This window comes from Callorhinus ursinus, unplaced genomic scaffold (assembly GCF_003265705.2).
Source record: "Callorhinus ursinus isolate GAN/ISIS: 27379988/994484 unplaced genomic scaffold, GSC_fseal_2.0 scaffold18, whole genome shotgun sequence".
Taxonomy (NCBI): Eukaryota; Metazoa; Chordata; class Mammalia; order Carnivora; family Otariidae; genus Callorhinus; species Callorhinus ursinus.
In genome coordinates, this window is record NW_027397080.1 from 2,864,411 (window position 1) to 2,879,390 (window position 14,980).

Below are 14,980 nucleotides of genomic sequence, written 5' to 3' on the forward strand. Positions count from 1 at the left end.
CACACACACACACACACACACACACACACACACACACACACACACACGCAGACACACACAGCCCAGCTCCCTGCCAGCCAGGTGCAATCTTCCCCCCATTCCCCAGGCTGAGGGGCTGGAGGAAGGAGGATGGTGGGGAAGGATGGTAGGGATGGGGAAGGAGGGGCTCCGTGTCCCCACATGTGAACCCCAAGAGTCCGGCCCAGGGAAAGGGCTATGGTGGCTCTGGCCTCTGACCATTCCTTGGACCTGCGGACTCAGCCGGCATCCCATTCACACACCCATATACATTCCTTGCGTGCCGCCCTCCTATTCCCACTCAATTCTAACATGGCTCACACCAGGTCTTCTGCACAGATCTGCAGTGGCAGACACAGTACACGCCTAAGCATGTCACCCGCTGACCACATGAATCCTGGACATGTCTCACCCCCGTTCCATAAAACGGGGTCACACTTAGCCATGCTCCACCTTGCAGTGCCTTAAGGGATTCCACAGAATGCTCCTAGGAAGCGTGGGGCTAGAGTACTTCTTGGGGGGAGGGGTGGTTCTCTAATAGTAGGAGGTCTGGGAAGGTGTCTAACAATCCTGCCTCTCATAGTAGCTGCCCATGTCCCCCACCCTAGGATCCTGCTAGGAGGGATGTGCAGCTTGAGGGGTCAGACTTACTGTCACCATGGGCACCTGCCACCAAACCAAGCATCACGAGCGCGGGCACAAGGGGCACCATCGTCTTCCCTGGGGCTGGCTCAGGGGCCATCCAGGGCTCTAGCACCACGGCCAGCCACAGCCCAGACAATTCACCTGTGATGGAGAGAAGGGCACAGCCAGTTAGCTGGTATCCGCCCCCCTGTGCCACCTCCTGGCCCCCACTCACCACCCAGACCCTGCTCATCCTCACTGACCATCCAGAGCCCAGTCCCACAGATACACCGCCCTCCTCGACTTTGGACTGTGCAATGACCACCCGGACCCGCAGAGCCCTGTGGCGACCCAGGCTCCTCACCGATCCCCTCTTCTCAGTGACCCCAAGGATAACCCAATGGTCACACTGTAGGGAGACAGCACAAGAGGCCTTCAGGTCATTCTCTAAACCTGAGTAGCAGGGCAGGGGGCCACTGAGCCCAGAGGATGTACAGGGCTGTTCTGTCCCAGACTGTGAGTTTGCAACCTGCCTCCGGAAGGGGACAGCAATGGGGAAACAGGGTCAGAAGACACAGAGACACACGGACCAAACAAAACAAGACAGAGAAAGGGAGCAGCGAGAAGGTAGCAGACCCATGCAGGCCAGGGACTCTGGAGTCCCTGGGGCATCCCATTGTCTCTTCTCTCCCCAGCAGGGAAGGAGGAGGCAGTGGGCCAGACCCCGTATGCTGAGTACAGGCCCCAGAGCACAGACTTGTTCGCAGCAGACAGAATCCAGGTATCAGAGGCTCGAAGCCAAAGCCACAACCCGTCCAGGCTCGCCAGGACGTGCTCTTGACAAGTCAGAGCTGCCCTGCCTGGCCACCCTCATCCTACCCAATTCCCATGGCACCTTCCCACTCCAAAAGGAAACCACAGGGAGGCCCTGATGTGGCCAGGAATGGGGCTGCTGGACCCTCAGATTCCACCCACACCTTCTCTGCCCTTGCCATAGTGGCCCAGGGCAGATCCAGCTTCCGGGAGCTGCCTGCTCAGAACTGCCTTCCAGACTGAGACCGCCACCTGTGCACAGGGAAGACTGTGTTTGGGATTGGCTGAATGCCTCCCAGGCCTTTGCTCCTCGGGCTCCTCCACCAGGTGTGCCCTCCGCAGTCTGCCAGGCACCTGTGTGAAACCTTCACTACGGATCCACAGCTACACGCCACAGCCCCGATGCTGGATCCCCCACCCAGGGGGCTTTAGGGGACCCACAACAGCGCCCACCAGCTCTGCTCACACTTCACCCTGAGCAGGTGGCTGGCACACGAGAAGTCCCTCAATAATGCTCTGAAAGCACACCTGGACATAGAGGGGGCAGGGGGTGATGATGAACACACCCTGGGGCCCTGCAGGGGTCCCATGGACTCTGGTGGGAGAGTCTAGGTTAGACCCAGGTCCCAGCTGGCCCACAGTGGTAGGAGAATTTGCAAGGAAGCGCCGGGGCCGGGGAATGTGAAGGGGCAGGGTGCAAAGATGGCTCTGCTCCTGCCTGGGACTCAAACTCTGGTCTCAACTGGGACAGCCAGAGGCCCTAAGACCGGAGGGCGGCAGGTAAGCAGAGGTGCTAAGACAAAACAGGCAGGACTGTGAAGTGGGGCAGGGGCTGAACACAAAGGGCAAAGTGCAGGAGATGTCCTTTGTCCCAAGAGCTGGCTACAAGTCTTAGCAGCTGAGAAGCAAAAGCAAGAAACCTGAAGGGGCACGATGGGCATTCAGCCCCAATGACACCATGCCTGGGGTTCCACTCAGTGATCACAAAGTTCCAGTGGCTGAGACCAGGAGAGAGGGAGTCCCCACCATGATGCCCAGTACGGCTGGTCTGGGAAGGAGGTCCCCTAGCACCAAGGCCCTCTCTGAGCTTGGTCGCCACTGCACTGAGGCGAAGCCATGGCACCAACCATAGAATTAAAGTTCTCAGCAGACATGAGGCGGCGAACTGCCTGGCCAGGCTGCCACGGGTGCACGGCCCCCTGACACAATCATCCTGTTGTCCTGGTACAGACGTGGGTGTACGGCTCGGTGTGTTGCTGCACCAAAAGATAGGGGAAGAGGGGCCTAGTCTAGGTATCATGGGGTACAACAATAGCATATTCACAGAGGTTTCGTTCCCGGGTGCAAGCATTCTGGGTGTGCACCCCCTCCCTGGGGTAGACACCACAGGTGCGTAAGCCACAGGAACACACAGCACGGGGGGCAGATCTCCCTGGTACGAACTAAACGCGATAAGGCTACAAAGAGAGGTCATGGAGGCACATATGCCTGGAACTGTGAGCATGGGTTGGACCCCCCCCCCCAGTATGATTCTCACGGCGGGCGGCGTATCCCTGTAGCGGCCCGGCTACAGTAATCAGCACACTGTAACTCCCAGGGGGGCACATCGGGGAGGTGTGGCTGTCCGGGCCAGACACCACCGAAATAGAGCTGCCTGACAGACATTACCAGGCCATAACCTGCCAGTACATTCTTGTAGGGGTGTAACCTCCCCCAACATAGACATCCTGGGGGGTGAGTCCCCAGTACAGGCATCGAGGGGGCCTAACTCCCGAAGAGAGGTCCTGTGGCACAGTCTAGAATGAGATTCCGACCATGGGTGTCAGGAGGACTGGGGCCTCTGGTAACCCCAGCCCCCAGTGTGGGAAAGACAGGTGACACTAACTTGGGGACTCCAAGGGCTCCCTGTGTACCTGAGTCTGGGATACTAGCACACTCTTCAGATACAAAAACCGGGACAAAGAGAAGTTGAAAGCAAAGACATCCCCTCTCCAAAGAGCTTCTCCCAGAGGTGCATGGACACAGGGACATGGCTACCCAGAGACCAGAGACACAGGGAATACATGGACACAGACATATTCTTCGGGAAGTACTCCGGCAGGCACACTGCTGTCCAAGCCGGGGCTTCTCGGGTCACCAGCTCCTAGTGAGAGCGAGCTGCTGTCCACCCCAGACTCTGGAAACACAGCCTGCCTCCAGCCCTGGGCCCCCCTCCTCCGAGTCTTGGATCCCTGGGCCTCGCCTTGGTCTAGACCTCGGCCCTGTCCCCACCCCGGAGTGCTCAGGGTCACCTGTGGGGAGAAGGTGGGAGAGGAGCAGGGAGGTAGGACTAATGCTAACCTTGCTGGGGTCGCCGAGAACCTTCCGAATCCAGTGCAACAATGTTAAGAGCTGAGCGTCCACTTCTCCCAGCATGGCTGGGTGAGTCTGCGTTTCTAACAACTGAGATGGGAACAAGGCCTGCACTCTTGACATTAACGACGCTTGTCTCTGAAATGCACTGTGGGCCACTGGCTCTACCACGCTGACATACTGGGGCAGGAAAACAATCCCATACCGTATGACATCACAGGAATATAATTGGATGGGATTTTTCCACATTCAGAATGGTTTTGATATATCCTTTTCCTTTGCTAGGTCAGTGTAAAGCTGCCAAATGCCCTTTCTTGGGAAGAACTGTCCTTTTTTCTCAAATTGTGTTTTAGTGTTAAAATGTCCTTTCTTGTGTGCAATAAGGGTGATAGCAGATAGCAGTACTTTCTATAGTGTCCTTACTTGGCCAAGTAAAAAATTGCCATTCCCATATCTGAACCCCAAGTACTTTTGGAAAGTGTACTGGTTTGCGAAATCCAAGAGCCTGCGAGTCACTGCTCGGAGGACGAAGGAAGGGGCAGGTGCCACACCAAACCTCAAGATTCAAATAAGAATGTCCTGGAAACGTATGGAACACAGAGGCCATGTCACCTCCATGCAGCCTAACCTAAGCACCCCTGTCAGCCTCAACAGGTTCCCCCCACCCCTGAGAGACCATGTTATGCCAGAGACAGTGGGGGGGACCCCTGGCTGGAGAACAGCTGGGATCATGCCGAGTCCTCTTCATGAATATGCAAACACAGATTGATTTGTTTCCCTTGGGCACGTGTTATTATTCACAAATATTAATTAGTCTCCAAATACCACCTGTTCCTACAGCTCCCCCACCCCCAGTCCAGGACCCTGGCTCCCCCGAGGCTGGGGCCCCAAAATGGACATCAACAGGAGGAGGGGCACCCAGGCCCCCCACCAGAGGGGCTGGCCAAGAGGAGACACCAACACTTGGAGAAGAGAAGCCTGAGGGCAGGGAGGGCAGGGAGAGCCGGGAGCCGCTCTCGGTCAAAGCCGCGGGCAGCTAACCGAGCCCTTTTGTCATGTCCCGGACAGTTCACTGCGTGGCACTGCAGCAGCGGCCGCGGAGGCGGAAACAGGCCTTGTTACACTTGGGAAGGAAAACCAACATGTTTCCAACTCTCACCAAACCGACTGCGGGATTATGACGGGAATAAATCAGCCTCAGCCTCGACCCCAGCCCCGGGGAAGGAGGGAGCCAGCAGCAGGCAGCTTCCCTCCGCCACCCAGGTGGCCAGAGTCCATGAGCACAGCCTACAACAGCCCGCCTACCCTCCGACAGCTGGGCCCCCTACCCTCTCACAGCCCTTGGCTTCTTGGGCTCCCTGGGGAATGGAGGGGAAACTTAGGAAGCACATCCCAGAGTCTCTCCAGGGGGCACGAGGTCCAGCAGAGGCTCCACTGGGGGCAGAAGACCAAGGGGACCAGCAGAGGCACCTGCCTACACCTATAGCCCTACCAAGCCACCAGCCCTCCAGCTTCCTTCCTCAGGCAGCAGAGCCTCCCTCGGGTGAATGCTCACCAGCACCTCCTGGCCTCGGCACCTGCTGATCTCTCTACCTGGAGGAATGCCCTTCTCCTGCCCCCCACCACAGACTCACCCCTCAGAACTCAGTTCAAGCGACCCTCCCTAGTTTAGTGAAGGCAGCAAGAGGTGGTGTTGACCAGAGGTTCTCAATTCAGAGTGATTCTGTAGCCGCCCCCCAACCCCCATGGGACATCAGGCAACATCTGGAGACATTTTTTATCGTCGAAACTGGAGGTGGGGGGCAAGTGCTACTGACATCTCGTAGGGAGAAACAAGGGATGCTGCTAGATATCTTACAGTAATAGGCCAGCCCCCCGCAACAAAGCATTAACTGGTCCAAAATGTCAATAGTATTAAGGTTGAGAAAACCTGATATAGACAGCAAGATCCTTTGCTGATGTAGGCCAGGGCCTACCCCAGAACCCAGTCCCCTATGAGCAGCCTGGGCATCCCAGCCTGGCTTAACCCTTGTATCAGCTGTACCTGGGCCTCAGGATCCTAGAGCATCCTCCCCTGCCCCTTGAAGTCAGCCTCACCTCCAGAAGCCAGGCCTTACAGCAATCTCCCACACCCTTTCACACAGGCCATCAGCAAGCGGCCTCTCTACAAGACAGAGAACTCTGCTCTCAGGCACCTTTCTTGCTGAGAATGGGCTCCCAGGTAGGTCAGACCCAACATCTGAGGACAGAAAAGTGAAGGGACACATGCCTCCCCATCTGGCCCTTCCCACCTACGACGTAGCCTTCCTGCTGCATGATCTACATGATCCCAATGCCCATCTTGCCACGCATAGGACCGGGCCCCTAGCAGATCCCCAATACATGCTCACTCCCTTTCCCTGTCTAGGCCGGACCCATCTCTCATGACCCTCCTCATCAGCTGACCATGCAGAACTATTCAGGGGGCCCTACTGGGCCCTGAGCCAAGGGGCAGGGAGATGAATGAGAGAGCCATGGGCTGGGCCTTCCAGGAGCTTACTGAAGGTGGCCCAACCAGAGCTCATCCTCCCCAGTACCACCCCTCCTCCTGGTCCCCACCTTAGTGACAAGCACTACCACGGACCTGGTCTCCCAAGCCAGCCAATCCTCCTCAAATCCTCCTCTTTCTTCACCCCACACACCCCAACTGGTCAGGAAGTTTGAGTCTACACTGCCTCTACTCCAGCCACCGCATGCTAGTGAGACCTCAGGAGCGCGGACCTCTTCAGGGGGCATCCTGCCTCAGGTGGCTCCCTGTCTGCCCTGCACACAAACCAGCGCCCCCGCTGGCTTACAAGAACGCCAAGGTGATCATGGCCCTCGGGTGCATTCTGCTGCTTGATTCCACAGCAGACACACAGATAATGTTCCAGGACTCAGTGGATGGGCAAGTGGAGAGATGGATGCACGGATGGTGCTTTTCTGCTTAAGATTCATCAATGTCTCCAGATCACCCTCAGGAAAAAGTCTAGAGTCTTTAGCTGGACATCCAAGGCTCACCATGCTCTATCTCCAACCCCAACCCACCTGCTCTGTGCTTCTGGCAGAAAGACAGAAGTGAAAGAGACAAGGAAGGAGGTGCCCGGATCTTGGGAGTGCCTTGCTCTTTCTACCACAACGTACAGTTGAGGGGAACAGACTTTTCTCCAGAAACACAGTGAATGGAGAAGCAGACAGATCCCAGAACGTCACCCAGAAGCCTATTTCACACCTACAGCAGCTGACGAGCTGTATATCACTCCCCACCCACCTCCATCAAGCATTCTGGCCAGAAACCCAGGCACCATCCTTGATACCTCCCCTCCTCCCTCATGTCCCACATTCAGCCCCTCACCATGTCCTGTCTCCTCCATGTCCCTAAAAGGCACTCACATCCCTTCTCTTTGCCTCCATCACCACCTCCCTGGTCCTTCACCATCGCTCAGCCATGTGCACACCGGACCGGGTCACACACCTCGTGGCAACCCTTCCACGGCTCCCCACCAGTCTGCATCACAATCCCAGCTGCTCAGCCTGGCCCACAGGACCCCTCTATGCCCCCGGCCCCTGCCACCTCTTGGGGCACACTCACCAGGTCTCTGCTTGCTCACGTCAGTCACTCTTGGACAATCAGCACTGAGGGCAGGGCATCGGGGTCTCTGCTCCTTCCTGGAGAGTGAGTAAAGCATGAGAAAACATCAAGAAGTTCATCACAGCAGAGTAGATATTGACGTAGAAAGACATTCACAACCTGCTGTTTATGACAAAAAAAAAAAAAAAAAGTAGGTTTTGAAACCATTCGTGCAGGACGTTCCCCATTCAGTAAAAATGCCCATCTCTTTACTCGCTCACTCACTCTTTTCAGGACTCCTGAGCATCTACCATGTGCTGGGCTTTCTTCCAGGTACCCAGCATAGCGCCATGAGCAACACACAGACTGAGGCCCCCACTACCCCGGCAGCTAGCCCTCCTGCAACACCCCCAGCAGAGCAGAGGCCCCGCCCACCTCTGCAGCCCCACCGGCCCAAGCTCTGGCCTGCCAGCCAACCACAAGAACTTCCTCTTCTGATCTTCAAATGTGCCACATTTTGTGCAGTCTCCCGCCTTTTCAGTGCCTGAAACATGCTGCCCACACGCTTCTGCCAAGTATCCCTTAGATCTCAGAGCCAATGGCACTTTCTCAGGGAGGCCTTCCATAGTGACCCAGACTACATGCCTGGACCTTGCCTAAGAATAGTGACCACAAATGCCATGAATTATTTTTTTTTAATTTTTTAAAAGATTTTATTTATTTGTTTGAGAGAGAAAGAGAACACAAGCAGGGGCAGCGGCAGAGGGAGAGGGAGAAGCAGGCTCCCCGCCGAGCAGGGAGCCTAATGTGGGGCTTGATCCCAGGACCTCAGGATAACGACCTGAGCTGAAGGCAGCCATTTAACTGACGGAGCCAGCCAGGCGCCCCACAAATTATTTTTTATACAATTACCGAGTCATGACCATAAGCCTGGTGTGTGCCCGGCTCAGTTCCATAGCCCCAGCACCCAGGAGAGAGCAGGTACGTAGTAGGTGCTCCATCAGGACATTAGAATATGCCAAATGAGTGGATGAACACATGAATGAGTTCAAAGAAAACACTGCAGCTTGGAAGAACCACACCAGCATACGTGCAGCCTTCAAAGAAGCTTCGGCAGCAATGTTTATTTTTGACTTTCTGCTTCTCTGTAATTTTTAAAATGAAGGTGTGCCCCTGGATGCCCCCTCCACTGGCACACACACAGCCACACAGCCCGGCTCTTCTCTCTAGAAGCGTGGGCACCGTCCTGGGTGGGGGTGGGGGGTCAGACATGCCCACACAGTCTCGTCCCCACCTTGCCACAGCTCAGCGACTAGGCGCCACTGGGGCCCACTCAAGGCAGGCTGCACGTCGCAGTGGGCTTCTCTTCAGCCTCCCACCCCCACAAACACAGCAATTCCACCAAGGCTCCTCCCAAAACGGACACTCAGGGATGGGGGTCAGGGAGTGCCCTCACCAACTCGAAGCCAGCCTCCTGCACCTGGGAATTGTCCTCCCTTGAGACTGACCACCTTTGCCAACATGGGGGACGTCCTCATTGACAGGAGGCTCATCATCAAGGACCAAGACGGGCCTTGCCGACCCACCACCATCCCGTGCTGAGCCTGCAGCTCACCCTCTCTCTGGCTTCCCCTGGCCCCTGCCCCTGCCCGAACCAACAGCCCTGGCCCTCAGAAGGGCTGCACACCTCCCTCCCCAGGTCCACTGAGTTTCCACAAGGTTCCCTGTGGCCGCTGTTCCCAGCACACAGGCTGCTGGGCGAGTCTGGCCAGACAAACCAGCTTCCATGTCCTAGACTCAAAGGCCGGTTTGTCTGGGGACGCCCGCCGGGGCCTCATGCTGCCAGATGTGAGGCTGTTGGCTCCTCCATTGCTCAGGGACCCTGGGGCAGAGGGACAGGGTCTGAGGCAGAGAATGCGGAGGGTCCCTAAACCAGCTGGCACTAGGAGCAAGGACCTAAACTGACCAGGAAAGGAGTTTATGTCCAAAATGGCCTGGAGGTGGGTCAGAGAACAGATAAAACTTTGCAATGGGAAAGACCTTAAAGTACACAGAACAGCATGAGGGCAGGATTCTGGACTAGCCAGAATAGGACCTGGCACCACACCAGTCCAGGATCAAACGGGCCCCAAAACAACCTAGACAGGCTATCAGAATCACCCCTCACATTCACCAGCAGCAGCTCCCAGAACCACTCTAGACCCACTCTGGCACAAACCCAGAACAATCAGGACCACCAGATACACCCAGAAGGCCAACTGGAAAGCTACTTGGAAAGGGCCTGACTGATACCGAACCCAAGTCTGGAATCCCTGGTTGGCCCCCAGAAGGGCCTCAGAAATGGTGAGGTTGGCAGCAATGACCAGGATCAGGTAAGAGGCCTTGGCACCCACCCAGGGCTGGCCCCCAGGAGGGCTCTTGGTCATGTGCCACACCTGGAGCCCTGTCTGGCAGCAGGACCAGGAGCAAGTTGAAATCTAGAGGAGCAGAGACACCGGGGCCCCTCCAGAGCAGCTCCCAGGCAGGCCCTATGGCTATGCCAGGAACAGTCCCCAGAAGTAGCAGCTAAAACACTGCCAAGGAGCAAAAACCACCGTTCTCTGATCTGGAGTGGGGGGGACACATAGAGACCAGTGCATCTGGACCTCATTAGACACCCAGGGCCCAGGTGGGGTGGGGGGACAGGGGGACTGAGCACACTGAGGCCTCTAGTCTCACACCAGCCCACGAGAAGGTCAAATACACCTGAGCAATACACACAATCCCATAGATGATGACGAGGGCAGGCGGCTTGGGGCCAAGCATTCTCCTTGTTGAGCTCCTCCAACCTGTGAACCTCGGTTCAGAATTGCAACTACTTTAGCAGAGCAGGTGCCCTAACCTTAACAAGGTATTGTTTTAAAGGCGCCCCCTTGGGCGCCTGGGTGGCTTAGTTGGTTAAGCGACTGCCTTCTGCTCAGGTCATGATCCTGGAGTCCCGGGATCGAGTCCCACATCGGGCTCCCTGCTCAGCAGGGAGTCTGCTTCTCCCTCTGACCCACTTCCCTCTCGTGCTCTCTCTCATTCTCTCTCTCACATAAATAAAATCTTTAAAAATAAATAAATAAAGGCGCCCCCTTGCCAGCCCCCACCCCGTGATTCTGATGAGGGTGGATCTGCACCAGCCCCGCCGATGATTTCAATGATGACTACTTGCTAATGCTATTGAGGTATCATGCTTACTAGAGGCCAGGTCCTCTTCTAAGCACCTCCTGCATGTCCAGCCTTAATCCTCATCACAACTGCATGAGGCACGGAATTGTCTTATACCCACCTAACAAAGGAGAAAACGGATTCAGAGACGTTAAGCAACTCGCTCAAGGTCACACTTCTCCTCAGCAGGGTGGCACCTCGGCAGTTTGGAACCAGAGCCTGCACTAACCACTGACGAGCACAGCTCAGCACTCTCTCAGCCCCCTCCTGGATGTCTCCTCTGCCAGCACTGGAACTCAAATGTCCCAAGCATCTCAAAGACAACGTGTCCAACCGCAAGCTCGAGTTCATTATCCGCCCCCTAAATCTACCTCTCCTCCCTGTCCCAGCTAAGTGATGCTGCAGGGCCTTCAGGAAAGGCCCCACCCAGTCACTCCCAGGAACCTGGACCCCTTCCTCCTCCTCTCTTCCACCTCCACATCCAATAAATCATCCTGTCCTCATAAATGTGCCTTCTAGCTGGCTCCATGCTACTGCCCTATCCAAGACACCATCACCTCTCACCTGATTTACCTGCACTCTCCTCACTGGGCATCCTGGGTCCATCCACTTCCCATAACCACAGAATCCTCTTCCGGAAACGTAAATCTGATCCGAGCACATTCCACCCCTCCCCCTGCCCCAGCTTTAAATCTTTGGCGGCTCCCTTCTGTGTTCTCAGAATAAAGTCACAGCTATTTACAGGACATTAAAGGCCCTCTGGGATCTGCTATACCTTAGAATACTTCAAGACCTCTGAGTCTTCACTCACACTATTTTCTCTGCCTGGAGTGCTCTTGGTTCAACTGGAAAACTCCTGTTCATTCCTCAAAACCCACTTCAGATAGCCCCTTCTCGGTCTCTTCTGGACGTCATCTGACTTTGACCCCTGAACTCTCCCTTGCCTCACGTGGCGGCAGCTTCCCCAACCTTGTGACGTCTGGTCAGGACCACAGCTGCTTTAGATGGAACTGATACTGAGCTCAACCTCAGCAGTTCCTGAGGGGAGGGCTGCCTCTTCCGCACAGCTGCTAGTCCCCTCGGAAGCAGGACGGCCCGGCTGAAAGTGCCTAGCCCAGTGTCTGGCACACAGTCGGCAATCAATAAGAGGTTAGTGAATTGCTCTGCATCCCCACGATGCAATCTGCTCCCCCAGGGACCATGAGCTTCTCAAGGGCAGGGCCCTGGCTGCAAGCTTGGCCCAAGCACACAACAGTGTCGGTCACACGAGGAGGGCCTGCCACTGCTGATTATGCACTGCCACAGCTCCCTTGGATGCTCACAACAGTCAGGGTTGGATTAGCTGTCCCATTTCACAGGAGGTGAAACTGAGGTGCAGGGAGGAACAAGCTGGAAAGTGGAGAAGCTGTGACATGTGTCACAGTCTCTATCAAAGAGGCCTGGGTCCCACTTACCCCTGACTAAGGGCCCTCCACACTGAACTAACTCCTAGTCAGGGCTGATGGGAGACAGTGGAGAGATCACAAACCACCAGGGCCAGCATTTTGCTGCATATCAATCCAATTCCCAAGAAAAGCATTTCAGCCCATCTACTCTTCCTGCAGCCATCCCCCTCCAACTGCTTCACCAGCCCCCAAATCAAGGCCCTGGACACCACCCCCATGCTCACAGTGTGAACAAAGCTGAACAGAGGGGAGGTCAGGAGCTGCAGGGGGAAGGACAAGGAGGAAGGAAGGAATATTAAAACAATTTCCTTGTTAAAGGAAAGAAAGAGGGAGAGAAAGAGCAACTGGAGAGGAAAACCAAACTACAGACGGATTTCAAATCACAAGGGGGAAACTGAGCCAGCCAAAATGTGCAAGAAAGTGTGTGCAGGAAGAGTGCACTAGACTGTAAGTGTGCACACACCCTTCCCCGGGATGTGCAAAGGGGTGCTGTGAGGGCACAAGCGGGCACACAGAGTGGTGCATGGGTACGCAAGCACAGTAGATGCCTGAGCTCCGGCTGCAGCGCAGGCCCCAGCGTGCAAGTGTGAGGGCAAGAAGGCAAGTGTGATGTGCAGTGTGTGTGTTTTGGGGGGGGGAGCTGAGTGTGGGAATGAACGGGTGTGTGTGTGTGTGGCCTGTGCCTGGGGCTGCGGATGTTGGGGGCTGTGCTTGGGGAGTTACACCTGCTCCTTCTTGAAGCCCTAGGCTCATTCATATAATGAATGAAAAACAGGGATTTTCTTGCTCCCTGAAGCAAGAGTTAATAAGGCGCCAAGCATAGAATTTTCTGAGATTTCCTCTCAGAACCCTCCTCCGGATCCCATCAGATCTCTGATGCCTCCCAAAGGATCCCTCAGCAGATCCCTTCCCTTCCCAGGGGATCCCTCACCATTGAGGATCCCCCAGAAAGATCCTCCTGGATCTTTTTCTAGGCCTCCCACCCCAATGCACTCCCCTGGATTTTCTGGCCAGATTCGGCACCAGGTCACTCTGAATCCCTGCCCTTGTCTCTTCAGGAACCAAAGTGAAGCCTTCATCACCAACACTCAGCAGTCCAGCCTCCCAGACTCTGCCTGGCCGCCCTCAGGGGAATCCAGAGAATCCCCTCCCTTCCAGTTCACAGCTCGGGTACCGGGCTCCCACCGCCCAACCTGCTCCACCTTGGGGGCCCTGCACTGCGCGCGGGGGTGAGGGGGGTCGTTGAAATGGGGAGAAAGCCTAGCCCCTCCCCCACCCTGGGGATGGAAGAACCAGAGAGGCGGCATTCCAGAGAAATGAGGAGGGGGCCTAGCAGAGCGCGGGCAGAGATCCTGGTCAGTGGGAGACAGAGACACCGAAAAACCAATAGGAGACGAGAGAGAGAGAGAGAGAGAGAGAGAGAGAGAGAGAGAGAGACCCAGAGATGGGGAAGGGAGTACAGAGAGACGCGGGGAGGGAGCCACACACAGCGGGAGAAACCCTGGGGGGCGGGGGGTGAGACTGGGAGGCAGTGACACAGGGAGACTTAGATACAGAGACACTGAAGGGCACTGAAACCAAGACACCCAGGAAAACAGAAGCTGAGCCTGAAACGTGGGCACAGCGATGGGGACCGGGGCACACCGGGACGGGACGGGACGGGACGCGGGGCAGCGACTGAGTGAACTTTCCGGAGCGGGTCCGAGTGGACACGTCCTCACGGGACAGGTCGTTCCGGGGCCTTCAGGTCTTTGCGCCGGGGTGGGGGTGGGCACTGCCCGCCCCGGCCCCTCCCCTGCCCGCGCCGGCGACCGAGGCGGGCGGGGGGCTCCAAACTCGCGCCCGGCGCACCCCGGGCCCGCACGTGCGTCGGGGCCGCGAGCGAGCCGGGTGCGCGTCGGCTGCGGATCCCCTGCCGGCTGGGAGGGGGCGCCTGTGCGGCGGGGGCGCGGCCTGGACCCGCCCGGGGCTGGGGTGGCGGTGGGAGGTGGAGGGCCGCCCCCGGAGCGCGGCCCACCGGTGGGGGGAGACGAGGCGGGACCGAGGACGCGGAGCACAAATGCAAAAGGAAACTTTGCACTGGGGGGGCGCGGGCTGCGGCTCAGGTGCGGCGCTGTGGGCGGGGAGGAGGGGGGCGGCGGGGGGCGGCGGGGGGCGGCGAGGAGCTAGCCAGCCGGCGGCGGCACCGGGGGGGGGGGCGCGTCTGCCGCGGGGTAAGCGCGGGGAGGAGCCGCCAGGCTCAGAGGGGGGGGCCCAGCCGAGGCTGCGGGCGCGGCAGGTGGGGGCGCGGCCCGGCCTAAGCGGCGCCTCTAGCCCCGCTCCGAGGACGCGGGGAGGGGGCGGCGGGAGCCGGAAAGGAACGGATGCGGAGGGGACTGGAGTGGGGCGCGGGGGTCACTCACCGCCTATCCAGGGGCCGTCGGTCCGCATGTCCCCCCCCCCCAAGCCGCTGGGGCCGCTGCTCCCGCTGCTTTTCTGCCGCCGCCGCCGCCGCCGGGTCCCACTCCCGCCACCGCCACCCGAGCCGGAGCCGGAGCCCGAGCCGGAACCGGAGCCGGAGCCCGAGCCGCCGCCTCTGCCGCCGCCACCACCGCTCCCGCCGCTCCCGCCGCTCCCGCGCCAGCTCCAGCCGCGCGCCCCCGCTCGCGCCCGCGCCCGCGCCCCTGCCCCTGCCGTGCGCGTCCCCGGCGCCGCCCCTCCCCTCGTGCACTCTCACTCGTAGAGCGGTGGAGCCGCGTAGGCCCAGCGAGGCCACAACCCAACCCTGAGTCTCAACCGACTGGAGCTCCAGTATTGGACCAGGACCCCAGTCATGAGCAAGGACAGACCCAAACTCCCATAGGAAGTCCATAGCCTATGAGTGGCTCCCACTCCTAATATGAACCTGATAACTACTCTAGGACCCCATTTCCTCCCTATACAAATCTGCACCTGATAGTGAGCCCAG

The 14,980-nt window shown here is 57.7% G+C and overlaps 1 protein-coding gene across 11 annotated transcripts in view; it reads right to left on the bottom strand.

Moving 5' to 3' along the window:
- Positions 1 to 14,667, bottom strand: part of PTPRF (protein tyrosine phosphatase receptor type F) — an 86,546-nt gene extending 71,879 nt beyond the window's left edge. For all 11 annotated transcript variants that reach the window (XM_073902766.1, XM_073902765.1, XM_073902760.1 and 8 more), the window contains exons 1-3: positions 14,436 to 14,667; positions 7,418 to 7,494; positions 670 to 804 (exon numbers count right to left, since the gene is read on the bottom strand). In XM_073902766.1, the coding sequence (XP_073758867.1) occupies positions 670 to 760 (91 nt within the window). In that variant the 5' untranslated portion in view covers positions 761 to 804; positions 7,418 to 7,494; positions 14,436 to 14,667. The remainder of the gene's footprint in view (positions 1 to 669; positions 805 to 7,417; positions 7,495 to 14,435) is intronic.
- Positions 14,668 to 14,980: the final 313 nt, after the last annotated feature.